The 27,986-nt window shown below is 44.4% G+C and overlaps 1 protein-coding gene across 2 annotated transcripts; it reads left to right on the top strand.

The window, feature by feature from the left end:
- The first annotated feature begins 307 nt into the window (after positions 1–307).
- On the top strand, positions 308–27,953 carry atp10d (ATPase phospholipid transporting 10D). 2 transcript variants are annotated; one of them, XR_005896223.1, is made up of 24 exons: positions 308–429; positions 6,749–7,106; positions 8,378–8,572; positions 13,178–13,382; positions 13,854–13,939; positions 15,351–15,457; positions 17,657–17,788; positions 17,893–18,005; positions 18,227–18,479; positions 18,781–19,001; positions 19,731–19,922; positions 20,095–20,776; positions 20,894–21,000; positions 21,123–21,249; positions 21,567–21,751; positions 21,940–22,243; positions 22,409–22,485; positions 23,294–23,419; positions 23,666–23,866; positions 24,046–24,126; positions 24,237–24,341; positions 24,462–24,649; positions 25,521–26,275; positions 26,367–27,953. XR_005896223.1 is itself a non-coding variant. In XM_041060529.1 (23 exons), the coding sequence occupies exons 2-23, from the start codon at positions 6,820–6,822 to the stop codon at positions 25,714–25,716; spliced, it is 4,170 nt and encodes a 1,389-aa protein (XP_040916463.1). In that variant the 5' UTR covers positions 308–429; positions 6,749–6,819; the 3' UTR covers positions 25,717–27,953. The 2 variants fall into 2 exon arrangements, 1 of the variants encoding a protein (XP_040916463.1); XM_041060529.1 differs by having other exon boundaries at positions 25,521–27,953.
- The last annotated feature ends 33 nt before the right edge of the window (positions 27,954–27,986 follow it).

Genomic DNA, 27,986 nt, shown 5'->3' with positions numbered 1-27,986 from the left:
ACCTTGATCGCTGGTATGGGTGCAAGATTCAGAGTGAAGCTATTGTAAATGAATAAAATGTACCTTAACCAAAAGTAAACGATTAATCTCTTAGATGCCGAATTTAAGATAAATTGCCCAATAATTCATATCTTATATTGGTTTGAAATAAACCTTGGATATATTGTTGCTACTGTACAGAATATTTTAAAATATAGAAAAGTATCAGCGGGGTTCGGTTGGACGACGCTGCACTGGAAAGCGGAACGTCTCACAGCTCGGCGAGCGAGGCTAGTTTTTCACATCCTGGTTTGGTGATACAGGGTGGTTGTTTGTGAGCTCCCCCTGTGCGCCTCGCACTCAGCTGTACAGGCAAGTGATGTGACCGAAGCGATGTAGCGGCTGCTGTTGCTTCACTTCAAACCCCCACGGCGTATGGAAATAAACAGGGTAAGTGTCATCTGTCGGTGGCGCGGTGAGGCTTTTAGGGTCAGCCAGAGGGGTTTTGTTCATTCATTTCAGTAACTGTGAACAATGTGCAGAGGCGAACAACAGCGTCCCGCGGGGCCTCTTTCTTTTCTCCTTCAGGCTGCTTTACGACAGTGAAGCAGGGAACAGAAATACAGACTCCGTTCCCCGGTGTCGATACTTGGCAGCTGAGGACAGAGACCCTGCACAGCTGAACTGTCCCTGATCCTCAGCCTGTAGCTTCAGTATAAGTTTTTGTGAGCTTCGAGACTCTTTCAGTTAGAGACCTTGATCAGATAAGCTGGGAAAACAGAGCTGGTTTAAGATGATACAGTACAGTCTGTATGTCTGAGTCATGTCTTCAACAGATCCAAAAAAAACTGAAAGTGTTCCTCTAAACTGAAAGTGTTTCTCGTAAGTGGGCACACAAAGCCTGCCTCAGCCTGCCTCAACACACATATGCTCCGATGCTGGGTTAGGTCCAGAAGCCAGATTTGAAAGTCCTGCAGGTCCAGCAGCTAAAACGCAGTTACCAGAAACAGAGTCAACTTCATCGGTCAACTATGTTGACACACCAAAGGCAAACATCAAACATGCAGCTTTTAGGCTACAAAATGGCAAATGTGAAACTGAGTTACCAGTTTATTAGGTAAATCTAACACAGTGTAACCAAACAATCCAGCAGGAAGTCTGCTGTGAAGGTTTTGAAGTTGTGTTTTTTGGCTTTTCACTCACTGGGATTTGAGCAGCGGTTGACCTTCATTGTTGTATACTGAGTGTTCAGTGTTACTAGTGTTACTGACTGAGCCTGGAAATGGAACAGGTCAAATGTTCTACCTTTACTAAGACAGGATTTATGGCAGAGTTGCTGTATTAGACTGGAAACTTTGTGTAGATGTATTAGCCTGATAATTACTGTCCTTTAATTTATGGGTTTACATACCTAAAAAAAAAAAACAACAACATATAGGTGGTCTGTTCCTAACCTTCACTGGAAACTGTCCTGAATTAGTGCAGCTGGAGATAGGCCCCAGATAAACAGTTACAAATCACTGCTGAAAAACTAATTACTTAACTCTTTTAGCTGTAACAATGCTATGGTAGAGCTTTGGTCAGGTTTATACAGAAAAACAACTTGGTTAGGTTTAGAGAAGGATCATGATTTAGGGTAAAATGTTGACTTCATTAAGGTTAGAGGAAGTTTGTCAGTAATACACACAGGGTTAAGGTTATTGTCCATTTGAAATGGGAAACTAACAGCGCTCTGCTTTGTTAAAGTCCAGGCTTTTGTTAATCCACCATTTCTTGAAAAGACTGACGCTGTCTCACACAAACTCTCTCTGCTACTCAAAAACAGAATCACAGGCAGGCCAGTACCATGGCGCCGCCTGTGTTCCCAGCTGTTTATAGTAAACTGACTGGATCATGATTTGTATTTATTTATTTATGTATGTATTTTTGTTGTTTTGGTGGCTTTTGCTGATTCTTGATCTGCCTTTTGCACCAGTTCAACCATGAAGGGATGGAGCTCTGTGTGGCATGGAGGCATGCTGACATCTCTGTTCACACACTGGTCTTGGGCTGATGTTCTTATTCTTCGCTAGGCTTCTTATAATATGTCCCTAATATGTGCAACTACAGTATTGGTGTTAATTACATTTGAGTAATCTCACCAGTCAGTTTAACTAAAGATCGCTTAGTTAAAAGGAAATGACTTCATTAAGTCAAGCAGCGGTCGGACCAGAGTCTGGGGACCCGCAGGGATCCTTCAGGGGTTTGCAGCAGTCTCCAGCTACAACCTGAGATACAGTGACTCAGAGTGATCCCTGTTACAGAACGTGTGACTGGTAAAGGTTTCCACTGTCTACATCATATGAAGTCAGGCTCAGTCTGAACAGCTGTACACTTCAGTACCAGAACAACAAAGCTTCAGAGAGAGAGAGGGAGAGAGAGAGAGAGGGAGAGAGGGAGCGGGAGGGAGAGAGAGGGAGAGAGAGGGAGAGAGGGAGAGAGAGAGAGAGAGAGAGAGAGAGAGAGAGAGAGGAGATCATGTGATCTTTTGTGATGTTTTTTTTTTTCTTGTTTTTGGTGAAGCAACCACAAACTACTTACACTTCTCCAAAATCATGCTTAAGACTTGTGGAAGTGAGGGACTTACTGGAAAGATGGCTGGAAAGATGGCTGCCCTGCACAGGGACAGGCTGGGACCCATTGAAGTCCACTACCCCTCAGCAGACACTGTTTTCTCTTAAAAAAAAAAAAGAAAGAAAGAAATGACATCCTGACTCTGACATGTGATTCTTGGGTCTTGAAAGATTAAACATTCAAACTTCCAGGACACGTGAAGCACATGTGACGGTGTTATCCACAGTGTTTCAGGAAGTAAGATGCAGGCCTGACTCCTAAGCTGTTAACCATGAAAGCAGATATGATCATGGAGTGGAAATAAAGCAGAGATGTGTATCTGTCTAAGTGGCTGTGCAGACAGTTTAGACTGCGAGGCGTCTCCCTGATCAGCGGTGACCGAGCTGCAAGTCTCTGCTCTTTTACTTTGATATTGTAAACGAAGATGACACATTTGCCACGGCGTCTGTTGTTATGTCATTGTCTCACCAATGTGCTGAGGACGGTCAGTAGGATGTTAGGCATGTCGCAGAGCTCTGTGAGGGGAGCCCTGTGCTGTCGAAGGAGAGGTCTGCTGGGCTTAAGATGAGAAACGCTGAACCACACAAGACAGAAGAAAACAGTTTTGTTTTTATTTTGAATTTTACATGTTCTCCCTCACCTAAAGCTGTGACGTTACAGAGACATTTGTCCTCACTGTGTCTCTGGGATTATGCTGGAACAGATTCAGACCTGCGTGAGCTTTCCATACGAGTCTGTCATTATTAAAAGTACACACACGCGTTCACATTCTGAGGTGTGTAAATAAGCGACTCTTTGCCAGCACAATAGGTGTACAGACTTCAGGTGGTCACATGTCAGGGTTGTGTTTACAGCTTGTTTCCTGTTTTTGTTCCGTATGATGATGTGAAATAATAAAACAGTGCGCGGGAGTTTCTTTTGCTCGCTCTTCATGTCTGGGCTTTTTTTTCCCGGTGCTGTCAGCTGCTCAGAAAAGTCAGTCACGGTCCATTTTTAAAACAGGAGAAGAGCATTGTAAAAAAAAATACATACCCGTGTACCTTTTGCTTTTGTCTCTGTGTAACTGTAAACTGCTCATTAGAAGGAAGCAGTGTTAGATCAGGTGTCTCTCGCTGTCAAAGCAGTGGACTGTGTCACTCACATGTCCTCCTGTCCTATTGTTACAGTTCTTTGTTCCTCTTGCCTGGAGGCCTGACACCACAGTGACGACAGCATGCGTAGAAATGTGTCGTAGAAAATCCTCGCCCCCCCCCGATGACTGGAGGGTTTTTACAGACAGGACAGAGGAGGCCTGCGTGTGCTCAGACGTTTAGCCTCCAGCTGTTTTGCACTGTGCATACAACTTTAACACATACATGAGTTTAAGTTGTAAAGAAGACCAGGGTGTGCTGACATGGAGGCTCTGTTGAATCACCAGGTGTAGCGTTGACAGCAGATGTTTCTGGTTCTACGAAGCCCCTGCAGAACCACGTGAAACACCCAGCTTTCTATAGGTTAGGGATAGTAATCAGCTGAGGGCAGTGTTAGACAGGTGGAGGCGCATTCGTTTCGATGAGGCCCCTGTGTTGACACTGCAGGTGCGGTGATGCTTGGGCTCAGGGGGAGGAAAAAAAAAAAAAAAAAAAAAAAAAGCAATCGACCAGCAAAACACGTTGAACGCTGGATCTGATAAGTGTTTAATTTATAATAATTTAAGTGTCAAATATAAAATAAATAAATAAATAGCAGTGAGTAAAACCGGAAATTTGAAACAAAGTAAATAAATAAATAAAAGGAAAAACTAACCAATCAAACAGGCTAAAATGTGTGAATAGACTAATAATTATAATAAAAATAAAAGCCAGACATGAAAATAACCTCCACAGATATGTCATCGAATGGATAGAAGATAATCAGACACTGGCTCTAATGGAGGTAATAACAGTGCCTAGCGCGTTAATGATTAGCCTGCACGTTCCCTGATTTATTTTCCTGTGTGGTTTGTACTCAGCCTGTAGAAACACTCACAGGACAGAGAGAGATTCAGTTTTCAGTGTGGCTCATGTTCAGAGGTCTGTGAAATATAACACAGTGTACACAGAATAAAAAAAAAAATACAAATACACAGGTTAAAAAAAAAAAAAAAAAAGAAAATCCAGAATGATCAGACTCATCTGTGTTGACCTGTCTTTGAACTACTGGGAGTGGAAATGCAATCTCCACAGAGCCCATAGCTGGGTGTGACCTGGGTGCTCTCTGTAGTCAAGGCCATTCTTTTGTAGTATTTGTAGCAGAGTTTTCTGTGAACGTGCACTTGACTGAGATAGTACCATAGTAATTAGTGATTGCATGTGTAATATTGGCCTGTAGACAATTTTATTCAGACTGTTCAAACTCAGCTCAGTCACAACTCAGTGTCAGCCATCCATCTCATCAGAGGTACACCACCATAACTTCACCTGTTGGTCCAGGAGCAGGTTGAATAGCTCCAGCTGAGTCCTGCCTTTGGTTTGGTTGTCAGCCTCCTGTGACTGCTCCTGCTGCCTGTTCTGCTCTTCGATGCCTTGCCGTTCTTCACAGTGCTCTGTCTCTGATGCTGCCTCTGCCCCGTTCGCTGGCTGAATGCAGCTGAATGATGCGATCATCATCATGTTCCCTGGATTCAGTGGACTCTGTGGGAGAGAGGAGGATGTTGGCCAAGCTGGCAAGCATCCGGAGCAATCCCTCTCACCCTCTGTATGAGACAGTGGGGGACGTTGGGGAGCTCCTTCAGCCGCAGACTGCTGCACCCTCAGTGCAAAAAAGAACGCTACCCGAAGTCCTTTGTCCCGACAGCAGTCAGACTGTATAACAACAGCGTCACTGCTGCTGTTTCTTTTTTTTCCCATGCTCCATCTCTTGTGCAATAGTAACAGTTTTTTCGTATGTGCAATAAATACGAACAGTATTTTGGTGCAATAACAACAGTATTCTTAACAGTACAGTTTTTTCTTGTGCAATAATAATCCCCCTATTGGAGTTGTTAGTATTTCTTTTTCATGATATTCATGATGTAGGACATAATTACACTGCTGTGCATTTCATTTCTTTTTATGGTTATTCTTTATATTCTATATTTTAGCTCTTTTTTAGCTTATTTGTTACTTTATATCTTTTTTCTAGTTGCGTGTTATTTATGTTTATGCTGCTGTAACAACTCAATTTCCCTCCGGGCATCAATAAAGTATTATCTTATCTTATCTTAAAACCAAACGGACTGTCAGTCAGTAGTGTTGGTGTAGCCTGCTGCAGGCTTCAGGCCTGTAAAACTGAAACAGTTCAGTTTACCAGCTTTAACTTTAAGGACATAACTTATTATCTCACAGTTCCATGACTGTGTTGTGGACTGTCTTTTGCCGCCCATCATTAACATTCTGCTTTTGGCACAGTTGAACACATCACAGTTATGTTTCTGCCATAGCTGAGAATTTTTCTCTGATCCACTGACTTTGATGTTTTACAGTTATTCACAACTCTTTATAGAAATCCTAATATTATAAATTATTATAGGTTATAATGACGTTCCTGTTTATAGTGTATTCTTTAAGATGCTTCTTGTCCACAGACAATAACACAGGTTAGCTGACTTTAAAATGATAGAAAATGGTAAATGGACAGTAGCATCCAGAGTGGACAGGCATGTGCATCAGTTGTGTGTATGCGGTGATCAAGCCATGAAGTTGTTTGTTGTTTTTTGTGTGTGTGTGTGTGTGTGTGTGATGGATTTAGTGTTTCCAAGTCTCCTTTAGCTAAAAATGTCACTTGATCACACAGTATGTGACAGTGCCACAACAAAACCACAGGATTTGTCTCCTTCACAGTGTCCAGCACACAGACCTCAGGCATTATATGACACCGTGGACATTGATTTAGGTTAATCCATCTCTTGTTGTCTGCATGGCTTTTACTGGCTGATGATAAATCTTATAATGTTCTGTCACTGAATTCCACATACACTCCCAAAGCCACGACGAATGTGTTCTGCTAACAAGTTGTGGGTGTGGGTGTGTGTTCAGTTTATTCTGACTCAGTCCCACGTACACTGTCGTGTTGCCAGAAATACTCATTAGAGCGAAAAGTATTGAGACACGGACAATCAGAAAAATACAGGATAATAGCAGACTTCTTCTCTTTGCAGGAAGGGGACATTTTGAGAGTCCAGGTGTGGAGCACAGAGGACGGGGCCCAGCCACTCTCGCAGCCGCGTAGATGGAGCGGCTCCACTGGGTGCAGCATCGCTGTCGGAGTCTGCTAGCGGGAGACTCGGGGCGAGGCTGGTACTCTGCCCCCGATGGCCTGCCCAGCAAAAGCTCCCCGGACGCCCACTGTTCTCCGCACAGAGTCAGTGGGAAGCGGAGGACGGTGTCTGCCCAACACGGGCCCCACCAACACGAGCACGAAGCCGTCTCCAAAAGCTACAAGGGCAACGCCATCCGCACCACCAAGTACAGACTCCTGACTTTCATCCCCATGAACCTGTTCGAGCAGTTCCACAGGTCAGAATATGATTAAATCATTTCTGCTTTTTTTAAGCATGGAATCCTCTAACTCTGAGTGAGCTTGTGGAAGTGGTTTAGTTTTGAATTAAAGGACCATACAGCGTGAGTGCTTCACCCTCATACATCACGTAGCTGCTACAAAGAATGCAGTGGTCTGTGCGTTGGAACGTGTCGCTCCAGGCAGCCTTTGGTTTCCGCTCTGATGGTTCATCTTTACCAAAACGTTGCAGTTCACTGTAGATTACAGTCGTGCAGGTTAAACCTGTTTATCTGCATGTGTCGGTGTGCAGCCTGTACCTTGCGACCTTCCTCTCAATATGGGTATGAACACACCAGTGAACAGTTGTGTGTATATATATATATCTGTTATTTATGTTTAATGTTCACCTGAGTAAACCGTTGGGAATAAGTGATAGTGGTAGCTAAAAAATAAAGCCAGGCTGGATCAGCTGCCATAACAGAGAGGGAAAAAGTACAAGTAGTGGTTTTAAACTGTGGAGTGGACACGGTGTCTTCCATAAAAAGATAAAGAGATACTACTGATATATAATGTAGAAATGTCTCTGTTGCTCTTTATTACAAAAGTAAACTCATTGCTTTTGTCTATGTTGGGATTCTGTAGGAACTGTGACTCCATTTTCGGTCGCTCGTCAGGCTGTCGACAGGTTTTGGTCTGTCGCTGCTCCAGAGCTGTTGCCCAGATGTTACCATGGCGATCTAACCTGGCTAAAACTGAACCAGCGTTGTGACACCAAATCATGGCAGTCGTTGGCCAAAGACAGTTGAATTACACACTAATCTTGAGTGTAAACACTTTATCCCAGTAGTGTGGAGAATTGTGTTGTGACATGACGATGTGTTCAGACAGGAAACATGAGCTTTGTGAGTAACACAGAGCAGCAGGGTCAGCTGGCCCCGAGTCTTTCACAAGTCATGTTGACGATGACTTTTAATTCCTGAAAAAACAATTTTCATGAAAACAACCAACATAATAATGTTCATTCTAAAACACAGAGCCTGTGTTTTCACTCAGATTACTTCTTCTGTTCATGCAGAGAGTTTCCACCCCAATACAGTTGGAGGTGCTCCCTCGAATGAGGAGTGACATTAGCATGAAAAATTAATCAGTATCTTCTCTTTCCAGAAACAAGAGTCCTGGGATAACTCACAGACCCCGGAGCCGACCATTCTTTTTTTAATTTCAACTGCTTTCTAATAATCTCTGCTGACTGTTTTTTATTTTTTTATTTTTTTTTATTTTTTTGCAGGGCTGCCAACCTCTACTTCCTGTTCCTGGCATTATTGAACTGGGTTCCAGTAGTTGAAGCCTTTCAGAAGGAAATTACCATGATTCCTCTGCTGGTGGTTCTCACCGTTATCGCCATCAAAGACGCCCTGGAAGACTACAGGCGGTATTTGTTCGACAAGAAAGTCAACAACAACGTCGCCCGGGTGTTCTGTGGGTGAGTGAGCCTGAATCAGGCTCCAGTGACGGATGCTGTCTTTGAGCTCTCTGCATGGCTGTAGCTGCAAAAAGCACCTTAAGAGGCATCAGGGGTCTAACTGGTGTGAAAGAATGTTGATCTCTGGTTCACGATAATTCAGTCAGCCAACTCATGTGGAACAGATTGTATGTAAATGCAGAATGCACAGCAGTAGAGAGGAAGTAACTTCCCTGCGAGGGGATATGCAGACTCAGAGCTTGGATTCTCGGGTGGAGGTGGAGGCTTTGTATCAACAGCAGAGGCAGCAAGTGACAGCATAGCTTTCTGGTGAGACATCAGGCATGACGGGCGAGAGTGAACACAGCACTGACAGCTCAAGTATGTGATTTAAAAAAAAAAAGAAAAAAAAAAAAACTGGTACTGAACATCCAGGTGTTTACAGCTGCACGCTCAGAGAGATTCCATCGCTCCGTCAAACTGTGCACAGGTTCATCTGAAACCGCAGATGAACTGGGTGGATGAGCTCTGCCCCAGACATGTGATTCAGTAAATGGTGAGGGAATATGGCTTTAGCTCCCAGCTTTTAGAGTTTCCAATTCAGTGAGCACATTACTAAGTACTGAGGAAAGAGTTTAGAAAGCCTGCTGGATCAACACGTGTGTGTGTGTGTGTGTGTGTGTCTTTTCATTTATAGTCTAGTTGTGCTCAGGATAATCCCCAAAATCTATTTTATCAGTCTATAATTTGCTCTTCTTCTTCACTGCAGTATCAATAATATTTCAAAGGAAGCAGCTCAGATGTGCAGGTGCAGGACTCTGCTGTGCTGCTGCTTTAGTTCCTCTGCAGCTTATCAGATAATCAGTTTCCTTGTCTCTTGAGTCAAATATGAAGTGAGAGTGTAACTACACAATACCCAATCCATTCTGACGCTAATGAAAGGGTTGCCCTCATAAGATCAGATACGATCAAGGTTTTTCATTTGCAGCATTCCTCAGCTATTTTCAACAGTTGTCAGCAGCGGTGAGATGTAAAACAACCTCAGGTATGACGACCTCTAGTGGCGTTTTTTTTTTCGTGACCTGATTTCTCCAGGGCACAGCACCTGGCTCAGACTGAAGCACAGGTTCAGCCTCTCATGACACAGCAATCGGGGGGGGCGTGGGGATTTTAAAACGCAGCGTCACTACTTTCCCAGCATTCAGCCCCGACAGTGTAGTGCTGAGAATAGAATCAAACCCAAACTAGCTATATGACTAGATAAAGCAAACTCGGTGAGAAAATACAGGATCATAGTTCCTGTGTTTTCTCTTTTGATTTTGAGTTTTATTTACTAGACCAGGTAAAAACACTCAGCGGGTCCTCACTAGTTTCACTTCCCTCTTCACGTCTACATTTGCTCTTCCTTACAAGCAGCACCAGGTTTTGCTGTATTGTATTTTCAGATGTGATGGAAACAAAAAGGAACATTTAGTCTCAAATCAGGCTTTTAGTTCCTGGCCGTGTGAGGGGGAAGCTATTGTGCTTCAAAAGTGTAGCTGGCGAAACTTCACGGGGGGTGGCGTGTGGTGACTTTCAGAGACAGGAAGCTGAGCCGAGAAAAGCAGCCTGTCCTTCCTGTGCTGAAACTCTCTCTCCACTTGTCTGTGGATAGCTATAGCTAACTCCAGCTAATGGAAATTTATTTTTCCTCCAAAGTACACTGAGCCAAAACACACAGATCTTTTCTGTATGTTTGAATGTGCAGTAAGACTTTCTTTAACAGAGAGATTCATGAATTCATCCGTCCACTGTGTTGATCTAGAGGGATCGCCAAGGGAACCATTGACAACACAATGCCCTGCTGCTGGCCCTGTGGCGCTCCTTTCTCCTATATCTTATTACACAATCTGTCTTCCCGAAGCCGCTGTAAAACTTGAACCTTGAGTTTGTTTACAGCGTTGGCGCCCTTTAGAGGAGTGCACTTGACTTCCGTCACCAGGTAGTTAACTATCCACTCATCCCCCGCTTTCCCACTTTGCATGTCATATCCATGCCTGTACTTCAGAGGGACAGGGGAAGACGATCCCACATCAGAACGGCCAGTTAGAAGAAGAGACAGCATGAACATGGACCAAAACTTTCATTTTGGATTACCACTGGAGAATAATTGCAGGTAGGTAAGGCTCCTGAGCGGAGACATAACCCGGCAGGGGGGACCTGAATCCCCAGGAGCGGTGGACTCATGTATAGCTTGAAGCGTTTGTCCCGTCTTCACTCTACCACGGAGCACCTGCGGAAGAAGAGGACAGTGGTACCTTCCTCTACAGAGAACGAGGATTTGAGTCAACTCCTGAAGTCGTATAAAAGCAACAAGATCCGTACCACCAAGTATTCTGTCCTTTCCTTCCTGCCCAAGAATCTGTTTGAGCAGCTCCATCGCTTAGCCAACGCCTACTTCATCTTCCTTGCCGCTCTCAACTTTGTCCCTGTGGTGGAGGCCTTCCAGCCAGAGATCGCTCTGGTTCCTATCATACTGGTGCTGTCAGTGACGGCCATCAAGGATATCTGGGAAGACTACCGCAGGTTTAAGTCGGATCATTTGATCAACAGGCTTCTCTGCCATGTTTACAGCAGGTGGGTTTGATGAGGCAACAACCAACATCTTCTCCTTAGCTTTAAAAGAAATGGTCACATTTATTTATTTTATTTTAGATTCCTGAAAAGTTGTGACTGAGTTGTGTACTTGCTTGTTTGAGTTTGGATTTCCACCTAGAAATTTAAAAAAGATTCCAGCTTTTTGGAAGAAATTCAGTAAGTGAACCTTGAGTTACACGTTTCCCACATTTTCTTTCCTCAAACTACGGTTTCCGAGATAAAGAAAGAACCTTCAAGCTCAATTTATAAAACATCTGTTAAAAAACTGTAACTATGAAACTGTAACAATGAAACAAAGTTACAGAGAAAATGACTTTCTTCTGTGTTGCTAAAATACAAAAATAATTCACATCCAGATTTCCAGTAAGGCTGATTCTGGACAACAGCCAATCAGGTCAATGAACAACCTCCAAGTCTGGATTAACCACACAGCCCTCTCTGTGATGCATTCATGTATGATGTGTTGGCACATTGGTTCTATAAGTAAAAAAAAAATATCCCCCCCATAATATCTGGTAAATATTTCAAATTAAACGTTTTTAAAAGTGAGGTTTCAGTTCTAGAAGGAATAAAGTCATGGTGGCTGTTATTGGACATTTTTGACAACGTGTTCATTTAGACATGATGCTAATAGTAATGGAAATAAAAACAGATGAAACTGAAAGTAATTAAAAGAAAATTAAACTGAATATCCACACGTAACTGATGCTGAAATCCAAAATATCCAAAACTATAGAAAGTTCTGATGTAGCAGCACATCATCAACAGACTCTGCTCCTGGGACTGTTTTTCAGTTACACACTGGTCGTAAAACTCTTGTAACTGCTATTTTCCGTTCAAAGTCTGGTTTGCACCACAGACTCTTTGTCTATTCCTTATTTGGTTTTGGGTTTTTTTTTCTGGACTTCAAAAATGGAGTAGGTTATCGTAGATAAAATTGTGACCTCACGTTGTACATAACTGTATAGCTGCTGCAATTCCTCTGTTGGTCTGTTCTATTTCAGTCTTCCTTGCCTGGAAAGGGACTATGAGTGTAATAATTAACCACTGATTATATGAGTGCCATGTGTAAATAATACCTGTTGACCAAAGGAGTGTTTTTGTGGGTGTGTGTGTGTGTGTGTGTGTGCGTTTGTGTCTGTGTGTGTGCGTTTGTGTGTGTCTGTGTGTGTCTGTGTGTGTCCTCTGAACTCGAAGAAGCAGACACTGTTGGGAAATCTGACCTTTCGCCTGTCTAAAATTCAGTTAGCATAAACAGTTCTCTAGATTTTTTTTTTTTTTTTTTTAAGGCAAGTTCAGTTGCCTCATTACATTTCCTAATAAAAGCTTGTACAGTTTAGTATTAATAAATTTACAGAACTAATATACACAATACACACACACCTGAAGGCTTCTGGTGGGCATGTGTCTCTGCTATGTACAGTTGTTGTGTCTCTCTAGCTGGCTGTGTGCACCTCCTGCAGACTTTTTCTGCCTCTCAGTCTGTCGGTCATTGAGAAGAAGACAAAGTGATACCAGAATCCTGTTGGGCAGACAACAGGCCTGTTGTTCTGTGCTCAGCGGCTGATTTAAACTGTTGGTTGTGATCAGCTGGAGCCTGTAATCTGTGATGAGCAGGCGCTTGCAGCAGGCACAGCTGCAGAATGTGCTGTACCGGATTGTGTGCGTGATTTATTTTGACTGCGTTGGAGGTGTGCACTGAATTGATTGCAGAAAAAAAAAAAAAAATCATGCAAATATTTGTAATATTAATGCGTCAGTTTATTTTACCGTTGTAGCTGCCTGAGGGGAAGCTACTTTATTATTTTATGAACTAATGCTCTTAATTTGAAATGTAACTAACTCAGATGTAGCAGAGTAGAAGTATAAGGGAGCAGATTGAAATACGAGTACCTCAGCTTAAGTATAGCTCTTGAATAAATGTTTGTTTCCATCACTGACTGGAATCTGTCTCTTGTCCCTTGTGTGTCGACTCGCATTGTCCCACAGCAAGCAGAAAGCCTACATCGACCAGTGCTGGAAGGACGTGCGAGTGGGAGACTTCGTCCGTCTGTCCTGTAATGAAATCATCCCTGCTGACATGCTGCTGCTGTACTCCTCTGACCCCCGTGGGGTTTGTTACATCGAGACCGCCAACCTGGACGGAGAGACCAACCTGAAACAGAGACAGGTGGTCCCAGACCTCCCACTACAGGTAATACATGAAGTATGTGTAAGATGTGTCTTTGCTTCAGTTTGTGGTCCTCAGAGGAAGACTGCACCTCTTCTTCGTCTGTCCGTGGAAGAGACACAACTCAAGGAATCTGAGCTTTAGGACAAAGGAGTTAAGCTGGTCAATGTCCCACATTTGTCTCAGTGTGACCTACAAACAGAGCAGAAACTCCAGTGTCAGCGTTTAGAAGTATGTGACAGTTACATCAGACTCATTCTCAGTGGAGGACATTCGACAGCCTTATCAGCATGTTTTATTTAAACTTACCATAAAAACCACTGTAAAAAATCATATCCCACATTGTGTGCCTCTAGTTGTACTTTGTCTTCATGTATATGTTATATATTTGAAAGTTGTGGCTGACTGGTGTACTCTATATGTGGATCTGTTGTGTTCATCTGCGGGTTTGATTGAATTTCTTGTGTGTGTGTGTTGGTGTTTTATTTTTCCCAGGGAGCAGAGTTCACACCTGAGACCTTCCACAGCCGTATTGAGTGTGAGAACCCCAACAATGACCTCAGCAGGTTCAGAGGCTACATGTGAGCTTTTCTTCTTACACTGATTGGTCACTAATAGAGCGGCACAGAAAGTTCCAATTCTGAACAAACACAATTTCTTTTAGCTAATAACACACGAATCAGAGTACTGTTCCTGTCCTGTCCTGTCCTCTGGTCCTGGACAGCTCGCCATGTGTTTACAGTTCAAATAGATTGTATTTGCCTACACATGGAACTTAGATGAAGATCAGATGATATTTTGTGTCCAGTTCATGCACAAAACGGGATCATTCCAAAGTGTTAAACTACTCAGGAGAGTCAGAGACTTGTCCTGAAGTTACTGCAGTGTTGTCTTGGCCATATGCTTTGGGTTCGTGTCGGGGCAGACAGGTGAACCCAGTTACCCCAGTCTAAAGTTGCGTGCACTCTGGGTTTCCTTCAAGGACCTGTCTGTATTTATCCATCCGTCATCCTTCCTTCAGTTCCGACCAGTTGCTGCTGAGAAGCCGCCCCATAGCACCATCTCCGCCTCCAACAGGCTTCACCGTAGGGATGGTTTTAGCCCAGTGATGAGTGTTTGGAGATCTGCCCAAAGAGTTCAGTTTTTGTCTCATCAGACCAGAGAATCTTTCTCCTCTCACTCCCAGAGCCAGAGGTTTTATACCCCTGCCCTGATCGATACCTCGCCAATATCCCCCAGAACCCCCCAGCCTGTATACCTTTACTTTATATATAAAATTTGACTTCAAAATGTTATTGCATTGGGTCACAGAGATGATTTGGTTTTTGTTCTGCCATGCAGTGTGAATTGTGGGACCTTGTACTGTAAACACAGTTGTGTCTCTTTCCAAACCACACTTTTCTGAAACCACTGTATTTGCCACCACTTTCAGTTTCAGTTTTGATGCATTGGGCTGAATGTGATCACATGAAAAGCTCCTGCAGAACTCTGCATTCGCCCTGTTGCCTCCCATCACCAGTGAAATCATCAATAAGTGTCAAGTGTGCCATTTCCTCTGGCAGCCGTCCATGCCCAAACCATAACAGAGAACCAGCACCATGCTTGATAGATGAAGTAGTGTATTTGGCTCGTGAGCTGTTCCTTTTTATCTCCACACTTCCCCCTTTCCATCCCTGTGACAGAGGTTGATTGTTGTTAAATCAGTTCACAGAACTTTGCTCCAGAGCTCTTGTTGTATGTAATGAACTGCCACCTGAGCTTTCTGATTTCGATTTGAATCTTGTGCTGAATCCTCTGAGGTTCTGCTCAAGAACAGGAAACATGTAGACCCACATCCTGAGGAGCATTTAGTCCTAGAGGTGTTTTGCAAATGATCAATCTGCCTCAAACTGGCTTTCAGTTGTCTCTGCCTTTCAGTGGGTAAAACTGGATCATGTTGTGCAGCTGAGCCTTAGCTCTGATCTGTGTGTGTGTGTGTGTGTGGTCCCACAGGGAGCACTCCAGTGGGGTTCGTGTAGGCCTCCATAACAGCAACCTCCTGTTGAGGAGCTGCACCATCCGCAACACTGAGACTGTGGTGGGCATCGTGGTCTATGCTGGTAAGAGCATCACTTACAGCACATATCAACGTATCACATATGTGATACAACCACATCCTATGAAAGATAGCGTGTGTGTTTTTTCATATGACAAATCACGCAGGTGTCCTCTTAAGATGCGTTAAAACTCCACACAAGTGAACATTTAACCTCCACCAGGACTGTTTGTGCAGTTTTTAACACCACAAACAACCAAACAATGATTCAGAGCTCAGCAGGAACTTCAGCTGTTTCTGCTGTGTTGCTCCATTCTCTCTCCTGTTCCTCTTGCCTCCAGACCTTCCTGAATTGGAGTCAACGTGTGTAAACGTATCTTTGCCTCCGTTTCCTTTGCGTTCAGTCTGAACTCACACCTTTTTTATAGTGCTTTTGTTACCTGGATACAAAACAGACTTATCTATGAGGAAGTGAATGTGGACCAGTGCCAGAAGAACAACTGAGGCATTGGTCACATGACTCAATGTAGTTTACCAAAGAAGGATGAAACGAATGGAATGAATGGAAGAAACAATGGATCAAGTTTTCCCTTGATCCTGAATAAATATACAGAGCTACAGGAATACACTACCTCCCATGGGCCCACCACCTGTGGGAGGTGCCGTAGGACTTCGGTGCATTGTGGGCTGGGCGGCTGTCGCGCCCCCCCCCCCCCCCCCCCCCCCGTGAACTGGGGCCTGGACCCAGATAAACGGCAGATGATGGCATGACATGACAACTAGAGCTGGTCGTCATGTCCCAAGATGAGTGATACTGCTGCATGGATTTAGTTTTTCCTTTAGCTTCTCTGTTGAATTTTAAGAAGCAGCTTGTGTTGGTAGAAGGAAGTGGTGTCAGGTGACCTGTTAAGTTGGCAGGACTCTAAACTTAAGAATCTGGCCACACTGTGCAAATGTCTTAGATTGGCAGAGATGTGAGATCAGTACATGAGTCCACCTCCAGATGTGGTCTGGGAGATCTAGTTACATTCTGATTGCACTATGTTTTGCTTTCAATTACACCTGCATGAACATGTGTTTTGGTTATTATCCAGATGAGTCTGTACCAAATACACAATCAGCAGAGTGAACAAGACACTGTCAACACTCTTATCACCCCGCTCACCTCTGTTATCACTGAGAGCAAAGCCATGAAAGAGAGAGACTGTGGAAAGCATGTAGCATGAAGGACACCTTGGTTTGCACTGGAATTCCTGAGCAAACCCCAGACAACCTTGAAGAATCAGTAAAGGACTCAAACCACCCAGAGAAACTTTTCAACGACGTCACATTCATTCACCCTGTCATTCAGGCTACGCAAAGACACACATTCACCTTATTACTAATCTTCCGTAGCCGAGGAACAGCTGATAATGTTTATGGCCCCAACACAGATGACTCCACCTTTTTTCAGATTTTTTTTTTCTTCTATTTTCAAACATTTTCAACAGGACGTGACTTTAATACAATCATTGACCCATCAGTTGATGCCGGTGTACATGAACACATTCACACGTTGATTTCTCTCTCACCAGTCGTCAGCAGCTCTTCTGTGGGAAACAGGAAGAACAGTACCAAGAGAAAAAAAATCATTTCATTCTCTGGGAAAAAAAGGAACAAGAAGCTGAACTGTAATGGAAAATATATAAAACTCATTCATTCAAAAACTTATTCACAGACTCCGACGAGAAGAATTCCACAACAACAGGAAGTCCCGAAGAATCAAATTAAATTAGACAAAAAAAAAACAAACACTATCTCAGCCATTAAGATCTCTCCAGGTAATCCCAGACATTCACCTGAGTGGAGTGTCTATGGTACAACCTGTATTCATCAGAAAAGCGAGGACAGTTCACAAGATGAACTTTTCACTGGTCTGAGTCCTAGAATGAATCCTCATTCTCCAAGATTTCAGACTGCTGGATTTATTGGACCGGCTGTAACTGTAATAATCAGGTGCAGTAACTTCCCAGAGTCCTGTCGTCATAGTTAGGTTGTTTGGCAACTGTGTACATTTCTGTTTTTGTGCAGATTAAACAAAGAAGATACCAAGTGTTAATGAGTGAGCTTTAAAGTCGTATTTCAAAAGGAAAGAGAATAAGTGTATTTCCATATTTATTTATTTATTTATTTGGGTAAATTTTCAGTTTTTCTGATGTACTTCACCCAGTGTGACGATCTGTGATGGCTGCGGTCTGTCTCTCTCTGTTACTGTGTGAATCAGGTCACGAGACCAAAGCCATGATGAACAACAGCGGGCCGAGGTACAAGCGCAGCCAGCTGGAGAAGCGCCTGAACACAGACGTCCTGTGGTGTGTGGTCCTCCTCATCGTCATGTGTCTGATCTCTGCCGTAGGTGTGTGCCGACACTGACTGACTGACTGACTCCACGCAGCTTTCACTTCACTACGCCGCTGTGAACGGAGTGATGAGCTGCTCTGGTGTCTCGGTGTGTTTCAGGTCACGGCCTCTGGCTGAAGAACCTCAAAGACCCTATCTTTGTGGTGGATGGGGAGACGGCTCCTGCCCTGGCTGGATTCTACGTCTTCTGGACCATGATCATTGTGCTGCAGGTACAGTGTCTTTATATCTTTTCAGTCTCACTAAAGTCTCTAATTAGCTGCAGTTACATAGATGCAGAGTTTAGGTTCATGAGATTAGAATTTTGAAGGTTACCTTTACTGTACCTGTTATGCACTGCATCAAAGTTGGTCAGTTTACAGTTTTACATGCACTTTTCACGTCCGTGAATGCATCATGCAGGAGGTGTATAATCCATTTCTTTTCCCAACAGGTGCTGATTCCCATTTCCCTGTATGTGTCCATTGAGATCGTGAAACTGGGCCAAATCTACTTCATCCACAACGACTTAGCTCTGTACAACGAGCAGCTGGACTCCAGGATCCAGTGCCGGGCCCTCAACATCACCGAGGACCTGGGTCAGATCCAGTACCTGTTCTCCGATAAGACGGGAACTCTGACGGAAAACAAGATGGTGTTCCGCCGCTGCAGCATCTATGGGGTGGAATACCCTCATGAGGAAAATGGTAAAAAAAAAAAAAAAATTGTTGTTGATGTTTAAATCATAAGTAAATGAATGTTTGATTTCATTCATTTCTTATTGTTGTTGTTATTTGTTATTATACATTTGAAATAGAACATTAGTTACGTAACTCTGTGTTCTCTGAGTATATACACAGCCCTCTACGCTCTGGTGTAATCACAATTTATAGTCACAATGAGAACCAAGTGAGGCCCATGTGGTGTGAAGTCGTGGACTAAAGGTCCTCAGTGGCAAACTCCAGACCCCACAGCTCTGTCATGTGTGTGTGTTGCCGTGTGTTTCAGCTCGGAGGCTGGAGGTGTACGAGGCGGAGAAGGACAAGGCAGCCGGGCGCTCTGTGACGCTGAAGTCGGGCTGCAGCGGCAAATCTCTGAGCTGTCGCTCTCTCAGCTGCAACCGCAGCTCCGTGTCTCTGCACACGCTCACCGCTGAGTCGGAGGACGAGGAGGACCAGCTGTCCAATCCCAGCAACCAGCCCAGGACCAGTGCCTTCAGCAGCCGCATGGTCAGACACACATTCACACGCAGTATCCATCCATCCATCCATCTTTCTGTCTGCAGTCCAGTCCATAAGTATTCGGACAGTTAAACATTTTTTTTTTTTTTGTTCTTCAGGCTATGAGCATTAATTTGAGTAGGTTTACATCAATAAAGAACCTTAGACACATACACATAAGAGTTGAAAAGTATTTGGACACTTGGCTGCTAAATGTTTCTTGTGCAGCTGTGTGTCGTTTCAATGTTAGTTCATGCGCAGAAGGGCTCAGAGTTTACTATAGTGTCCATCCATCCAGAGCCTGTGTAGCTGTCCGTATACTTATGGTCGGAACTGTACATTCAGAACTGAGAATCTGCAGCTGAATTGTTCTGCAAGCCGATTTTCAAATGAATGATAAACAGTGAATCCCTGCAATGCAGGATTTTGGTGAATATAAATATTAACAGATTTCTTTAAGCTTAATTTATTAAATATTAACAGGTGAACGTCTGATTTTTGGGGAAAAAAAAATTGCAGCACAAACGTTCTGCACTTTGACTTTTTGGTGTATAATTCATAGATTTGCAATTTCTTAATTGTATGAAACATTATGTGTCTTCATCCCATGCGGTTTATTGTAAATTGCAATAATAGGGTTATCAGCATGTGCCCCAGTTTTTTGGACTATTTTTCTACACAAGCCATGATGGATAAGTCCCCTGCTGCGGCTGCTTCTGTGTCTGTCTGTCCATCCAGGCGAAGGAAGTGGTGCCAGACCCCGAGCTGCTGAGGAAGCTGAACTGGTTATGCTCTCCCATGCTGCCTCTGAACGAGGGCTCCTCTGGGAGTCCGTCCAGCCGGGAGCTCACCTACATCACCGACTTCTTCCTGGCTCTGGCCATCTGTAACAGCGTGGTGGTCTCCTCGCCCAGTCAGCCTCGACATGTGGTAAGGACATGATCAGCGAGGCTGTAAAAGGTTTGCTCCGGTGTGGAGTTGACGGGGGGCAACTGCGTCCGAATTGGACCTTTGGTCATGTTATAGTTCAGGTCAGCAGTTCAGCTCATGAGGTCTTTGACAGAAACTGATCCCGTGTTCTTTGTGTTTGTTTTTCCTGCAGGTGCCTGAAGCACGAACACCTCTCAAATCCCTGGAGGAAATCAAGCTGATGTTCCAGCGCTTCAGCTTCTCCCCTTTCTCGGCCCTCTCCACCCTCTCCCCTCCCCAGATCAAAGGCAGCCCTCGCAGCTTCACCAGCAGGCTCTTCACCCGGGGGAAGGCCGGCTCCTTCACCTTCTCCCCGTCCCCCAGCAGCACCACCGCAGACACAGGGTCAGACCCGGGGCAAGAGAGCAGCCTCGAAACCTCCACCCTGAGGCCTAAGCTGGACTCATCTGCCGGAGGGGAGGGAGGAAATGCTGGACAGATGGAGGATGCGGACGCAGAAGATGACAGTAAGGATATACAGACAAACCCTGACGGGTCGAGACAAGATGTGGACGTGGACTCTGAGAGTGACTGCGATGATGACCTGCTGTATGAGGCAGAGAGTCCAGACGAGGCGGCTCTGGTCCACGCGGCCCGGGCGTACCGCTGCACCCTGAGGGGACGCTCTGCAGAGGGCCTGCTGGTGGATCTGCCAGGAATCGGCTCTCTGGCTGTCCAGCTGCTTCACATCCTGCCCTTTGACTCCAACAGGAAGAGAATGTCAGTGGTGGTCCGCCACCCGCTCACAGGACAGGTGGTCGTTTACACCAAGGGAGCCGACTCTGTCATCATGGACCTGGCTGAGACACCTAAAGGTAATTAACAGAGGAACTGTGTCTCCTGACTGATCTGAAGACAAATAATAATAATAATAATCACACCACTTTTTGTCCATGTCTCTGTCATTCTGTGCGTCTCTGTGATATGTTCAGGCGCAGAACAAGCTCAGGACATCTACAATCACATCAGAGAACAAACGCAAAAGCACTTAGACAGCTACGCCAGAGAAGGCCTCCGCACTCTCTGCATCGCTAAGAAGGTAACACCTCAGAACAGCTCTGTACATAACAAAAACAAAGAAATAAATTCAAATAAAAATCAGCTCAGCTCATCTCAGACAAGGTCACTGAGCGACTGTGTGTGTGTGTGTGTGTGGAGCAGGTTCTGGAGGAGGAGGAGTACGAAGTGTGGCTGAAGAGACAGCTGGTGGCAGAGAGCAGCATCGAGAACCGAGAGGAGCTGCTGCTGGAGTCGGCTCAGAGGCTGGAGACCAACCTCACCCTGCTGGGTAGGAGAGCCCCTCGCTGGCATGTTGACACCCTTACTAAAGGGTTGAAATTAAAAGCTCTTGCTACTAATGTTACTAACATCCATGGGACTATAGCCAAACCTCCCCCGCCCCCCCCCCCCCCCCCCACCGCCCCGATTGAACAGAAGGAAAATTTGAATGATGGACAAAGAAACAACTAAAACTTCCAAAACAGATTCAAGCTGATTAAGATACAACAGTGTCCAGTTGCACCATCCATCACTGTCTGAACAAAAGTGGGCTGTAATATTAACGTGTTTTTTGTTTTTTTGTTTTTTTTTGTCTCTGTATGACAGGTACCACAGGGATTGTGGACAGACTGCAGGAGGAGGTCCCAGAGACCATCGAGGCTCTTCAGAGGGCTGGGATCAAAGTCTGGGTCCTGACTGGAGACAAACAGGAGACAGCCATTAACATTGCCTATGCCTGCAAACTGCTCCGTCCCAACGACCAACTGCTGACAGCCAACTGTGGAAGCAAGGTCAGTGTCTGAGGGGTAGTAGCACTGATGTCGGCTTTATTTGGATATGCAGATCACGTTTCACACGGTTCATGGTGTCGTGGGTTTAACTGTAGGATAAAATCCCAAAAATAAAAATGAAAAAAAAATAAATGCATGCATTGCATAATGACTGTGATGAGTGGATTTTCTTTTTTTTTTTCCATCAGGATGCATGTGCAGCTTTACTTGAGGAGCTCAAACTGGAAGTGCAGCGTGGTGCGGACAGCGTGACTGAGCTGGCTGCAGCAGAGACTCATGGGGAATCCTCCCCAGCAGGCAGTGTGGAGAGCTTCGTTCTGGTTATAGACGGCCAGACGCTGGACTGGGCCCTTCAGGAGGAGCTGAAGAGTGACTTCCTGGACCTGAGCCGGAGATGCAAGGCCGTCATCTGCTGCAGGTCCACGCCGCTGCAGAAGAGCCAGGTGGTCCGGCTGATCCGGGACCAGCTGGGCGTCATGACCCTGGCTGTGGGTAAGGACTCAGCCTGTTCCACTTGTTAATGAAAAATATATAAGTGTTTATATAAGAAAAATATATAAGTGTTGAACACATGCTGAAGAACAGATGACGCTAATGTCACATGCATGTTGACATATCTAGACATGGAGGACAATAAGTCTTTTATTGGTCATTTAGGTGATGGAGCCAATGACGTGAGCATGATTCAGATGGCTGATGTGGGCATTGGGATATCTGGGCAGGAGGGGATGCAGGTAATGACCACAACATTCATCCTGACCAACACTGGCCAGAATCACTTCTTCTTTCTAAATATCACAAAGGTAGATTATGTGAGAGCATGTCTTATTCAGCTTTCACTGTTCAGAGAGTCACAGAATACGGACTTTTTATTTTGGAGACCAAAAGTAATTGGACACTAAACATTTCTTGGGCAGATGTGTATCGTTTCTTAAAAAAAAAAAAAAAAAAAAAAAAAAAAAAAGAAGGTGGCGAACACAGGGAAAGTACTTGCATGGTGAAGAAAAAACACCTCTGTGACTGCAGAGCAAGTCTCCAGGATGTGAGCGGACATGTTTCCTTCATCAGTGACACTGATGATCCAGAGAAGACACAAGATGCAGTCCTCTGGCAAAAGCTCGAGAACAGAAAGGCAGTTCACAAAAACAAATACAAAAAGAAACCAGTAGACTTCTTCTTTGGACTGATGGATCAACAACAAACCTCTGTCATGGTGATGGAAATGTGTGGAGGTAAAGAGGAAGAGCTCGCGACCCGGAGACGCCGCCTCATTTGTCAACCACAGGGGTTGTGTTATGGCTCGGGCGTGGACGGCTGCCAGTGGAGCTGAAACACTGAACATTTACTGATGATTTCAGTGCTGATGGAAGCAGCAGGATGAATGCAGCTAGGTCTGCGTGGTTTCACCTGGTTTCAGAGAGACCCAACTCATCAGCACCTGTTGTGTGTGTGTGTGTGTGTGTGTGTGTGTGAAGAAGTCGGGGTGTATTTCCTCTGTTTCTACACATTGTGCTCATTTATTTTCCGTGTGTCGTTCCCCAGGCTGTGATGTCCAGTGACTTTGCCATCTCCAGGTTTAAACACCTCAGCAAGCTGCTGCTGGTTCACGGTCACTGGTGTTACTCTCGGCTTGCAAACATGGTCCTCTACTTCATCTACAAGAACGTGGTGAGAGTTCTTTACCGGTGATTTAAAAATGTTGGTATATCATCTTGATGAAAGCATCTGGTTAGAGGCCCCAGTTTTGTGACAACCAGCACAAGCAGTGGGCCCACGATGGTTTGTTATGTCCTGACTTTGAAATTCGTTTTTTCCTGTCTGTGTGGTGCTGGATGACACAAAAAAACAAAAAACAAAAACAAAAAAAAAACCGAGAGTCCTCATTTCAGTCTGTGTGTGTCTCTTTGTCTGCAGATGTATGTGAATCTGCTGTTCTGGTATCAGTTCTTCTGTGGTTTCTCTGGGAGCGTCATGACCAACTCCTGGGTGCTCATCTTCTTCAACCTGCTCTTCACCTCCGTCCCTCCTCTCATCTACGGCGTCCTGGACCGAGACACTCCTGCACACACTCTGATGGAGTTTCCTGAGCTCTACCAGGCTGCGCAGACCTCTAAGGTGACAGCACACACACACATACACATACACACGAGACACATAACACAAACCGGCCTTTTCAAAACCAACAATTTGAGCGAACGAGGAAAGTCAGTGGTGCTGAAGTCCCGCCTGCCAATCCTGCCTGTGGACGCTGTCTTTAGAAAGACTTAACTGATGACTCCTGTCTCTTTCTGCAGGTCTACGTTCCCTACATGTTCTGGATCACAGTCCTGGATGCCTTTTACCAAAGCCTCGTCTGCTTCTTTGTGCCTTACTTTGTAAGTACACTGGGTCTGATCATTCAGTTCTGTCAGGTGACATTTAATAAACCCTGCTCAGATAACGCTGGCCCCGTCCGACTTTACTATTGTCGTGATGTTTGTCGCAGGCGCTCGCAGGATCAGACGTTGGGGTGCTGTCGTTCGGATCTCCCATCAACGCCTCAGCTCTGCTCATCATCCTGCTGCACCAAGTCCTGGAGAGTCACACTCTGGTCAGACACGCTGCTGCTGCTGCTGAAAGCTGTTTGAAATCACTTCTGAAATTGCAATTGTGTGTCCTGGATCTTCAGTGTGTAGTGTGCAGAACTGTGATCGGCTGTGTTGCTTTGCAGACATGGATTCATATCCTGGTGCTGGTGCTCAGTGGTGCTTTCTACTTTGGCTTTGTGCTGGTCTTCAGTGTGTTGTGCGTGAGCTGCAGCCCCCCCACCAACCCTCTGGGGGTGGAAACGCTCCAGATGTCCCAGCCTCTCTTCTACATCATATGTACTGTCACAGTAGTGACCGCTCTGTTACCCAGGTACACACACACAAACACACAAATACACTACTGTAAATACATACACCGCGCTCAATATCATTTTCTCCTTAAACACAGGTGATTCATCACCACATACAGGGTGTTACAATCAGATCACTATATAACTAAGACTAATCTGGTGCCAATTCATTGAATCATCACAGTGTAACTCAAAGGTCATGGAGTTTACGAGGCAACAGTCCTTCAAATAACAGTTCAAATCTAAAATAATCCGTTCTGATCAAACTATGGGCCAGTTTTTATTTTTTAACATAGACATACAACATAAACTTAAAAAAATATATATTTTGTTATTAAAAAATAGTGACCCTGATACATAGTGATTGGAAAAAAATGTGATTAGCGGTGCTCTATGGTAAACAAGCTATGTAATGAAGACTGTTTTATTATTTATTATAATTACCCAAGGAGGGAGGGATGAAGGCACATGTCCTCCCACACTTTTTACTTTTTTTTATCTTTCTGTAATCAGTGTTTAACATAGCACGTGCAGATGCTTCCACACAGCTGCACGACATGGTACAACTGAGCATTAAACATCCAGTCCTGCTCTGTGGCACATGTATAATACTGCTGAGTAGGTCCAGCTGATTCTGATTTTTTTTTGGATCAAGAGGCAAAGAATCTTGATCATCCAAACACCACATAAAGAAATATCTTTGGATGGACGGTTCATCCCTCCAGGAGAGTGCAGAGACTTTGTGTTGACTATGTTGGTTTTTCCTTTAGTCTTTCAATCCTCTGTCTCTTGATCTGTTGGCAAAATAATGACTTGAAATGACTCAGACTTTTCTGTGGTTTTGTGACGCTCACACTGTCCTGTGTCCCGTGTCTTCTCTGTCCTCTGCAGGGTGTTGTTTCGAGCTCTGCACAGCACCTTACGCCGCTCTGCTGCTCTCAGATTAGCTCAGATGGACAAAGCGGATGCAGAGCAGTACCACAAGAGGATGCAGCGCTGGAACCTGAGCCACTCCAGAGTCCACAGAGTGCCAGTGTGTGCCGACAACCCCAGCCTGGAGCCCAGCTCAGCCTCAGTGGTTTCCTGACATCCCTATATATATATATATATACACACAGACACACACATGCATACACAAACAGGCATGGAGCTGTGTCCCCCTTCAGTCGGGTGGAGCGGGCAGACTCATACCAAGTGTATGATCTGTCCAGTGAAAGAAAAGCCTGTCGATGTTAACATGCTGGATTCAAGTGCCTGTCGCTGGCAGACAGAGTCTTTGGTGCAGCTCTGCTCAGTAACTGCTCATTTAACTACATGTCAACAGCCAAAGAAGTCTTGGTGAGATGATTTTTTTTTTCCATGAGGGGGAAAAAAAAAAAAGTTGAAACATCTCACCAAGCAATTTATAAGAACAGAAGCTTCTGACCAATCATGTACAACATTCAGAGACGAGGATATACGCATGGAGGAGCTGTAGGTATCACTTTGAACATCAGGAGACCATCAGCTTATTTAACCTTCTGACGTGCGTCATAAAGGAACGAGACCAGCGTCTACTGGCCTTCGGTTTGCGCGGCAGTTGACATAGTGGAACAGGAAGTCCTCTGGACCGACGTACGCCGGTCAAGGCTACGTTCACGCTGTTGGTGAAAGTGACCGAATCAGATTTGATTTCTCATGTATGACTTGACTTCCATCCACAAGCTTGTGACCGTCCCCACAGAGGACAGAGGACAGAGTTATGGTGGAGTTGGTTGATACTTGAACAGAGAAGGTTTGTTACTGCCTGCTTTATGAATTTAAAATGCCGTCGTTTGACTGAATTGACTGAACAAGTTTCAGTGTCTGTGTGAAGGAAGCAGGCAGGATGAGGAAGCAACAATGTGAGAAGCCATAGTGGCACCAGCACGGCTGCTGTGTGTGTGTGTTGATCCAGGTGTTAACTACAGGATGTAAGTTCCTTTTTGATCGAGATCGTGTTTCATGGCATTGAAGATCGATATCGCACTGCCCGATGATGAACAAATGGCCCCGGCATGCTCACCGCGGTTGGAATGTGTTTACGCTGCTGTGAGCTGTGGACGGGGTGTGTCAAACATGGGTTTTTAGAGAAGCTGAAATGCACAGCCTGGTTTTTTTTTTGGTTTTGGGGGTAAATGAAGGACAGATCAGTGAGCCATATTGACCTCAATGTTGGACCAGGTTTATTTATTAGCTGATCTTGTGTTACTGTAATCTACATTCTCCATACTGAGCCTCACTGCCTCACCGACAAAGGCCTGCAGTTTACATCCATGAAGGACGTGACAGGGCTCGGTGTAGAACACAGACTGAAGCTGAGCTGTTTGTCTGAATTCTTCTCCGTCAGACTAAATCAGGATTTGACAGACATTTTTTTTTTCCCCATTAGCCCCCAGTGTGTAACATTTTCCCAGCTCAATGTTTTCATATTATTAATATTTTAATAATGGCTACGCCTTTAATGATCCCCACACCACCACCACCAGCACCATCAGTGAGAATGTGTGTGTGTGTGTGTGTGTGTAAATAGGTGAATAAAGGCTCATTGTAAAGCACTTTGTCTGCTAAGGTAGAAAAGCATGTGCCAGTGCTTTGCATCTACCATTTATTATTTATACTGTCTCAGTGTTTAGAGCATCAGCTGCACATTTCTCACAGAAATAAAAGCTGAGTTGTGTTTTAGGTTGTGTAAAATCTAATCACGTCTTCGAACTTCACCTGAAGGTAAACGGATATTATTATTTATCATAAATGTGATTTTTAAGAACATCTCTGTTCCAGGGCACTGCTGTTTAGACAACAACTGTGTGTTTCTGACCAGAATTCTGTTAATACACTTGTTTGACCACGTGAGATGTGACAGGTTTGTTGTGGGTTTTTGACTGAAATGCAGACCATTATAATACAATCTTAGATCGGTTAACCAGATCAAATAACAGCCTGGTTGTGTCGGGTCAAGCGTGTGAAGACTATTATGTGAAATAGAAGACCAGAGCAAACCAGTTCAGCCAGTCAGGATTCAATCAAAGCAGCAAGTTTAAAGTGAAGTGACCTCACTGTCTCTGTGCGTGTCTGTGGATGACGATGTTTTGTCAGCCTTAACTTTGATGCAGTACTTTCAGGTTCTGACCTTCCTACAGAACCCTGAATGACTAGTCACTGATGAAGATTTTTTATATTGTGTACTGATTCTTTTTGTTTTGTTTTTTTTTTATTGTATATTAAATATAAACCTCCAAGGACTGTTTGTACAGATGTTTGTTTCAGACATTGCAATAATTAAAAAATTAAAACAAAAAAAAACAAAAAACAGAATGTCACTCATACCTTGTGTAA

This window comes from Toxotes jaculatrix, chromosome 17, assembly GCF_017976425.1.
Source record: "Toxotes jaculatrix isolate fToxJac2 chromosome 17, fToxJac2.pri, whole genome shotgun sequence".
NCBI classification, from domain to species: Eukaryota; Metazoa; Chordata; class Actinopteri; family Toxotidae; genus Toxotes; species Toxotes jaculatrix.
Note: the sequence above shows the minus strand (reverse complement) of the source record. Positions and strands in the feature narration are given on the sequence as shown.

Coding starts and splice junctions, on each gene's coding strand:
- atp10d (XM_041060529.1), top strand. CDS start 6,820: ATGGAGCGGCTCCACTGGGTGCAGCATCGCTGTCGGAGTCTGCTAGCG. Junction 22,244..22,408: donor CGTCATGACCCTGGCTGTGG/GTAAGGACTCAG, acceptor TTGGTCATTTAG/GTGATGGAGCCAATGACGTG. Junction 23,420..23,665: donor ACTTCATCTACAAGAACGTG/GTGAGAGTTCTT, acceptor CTTTGTCTGCAG/ATGTATGTGAATCTGCTGTT.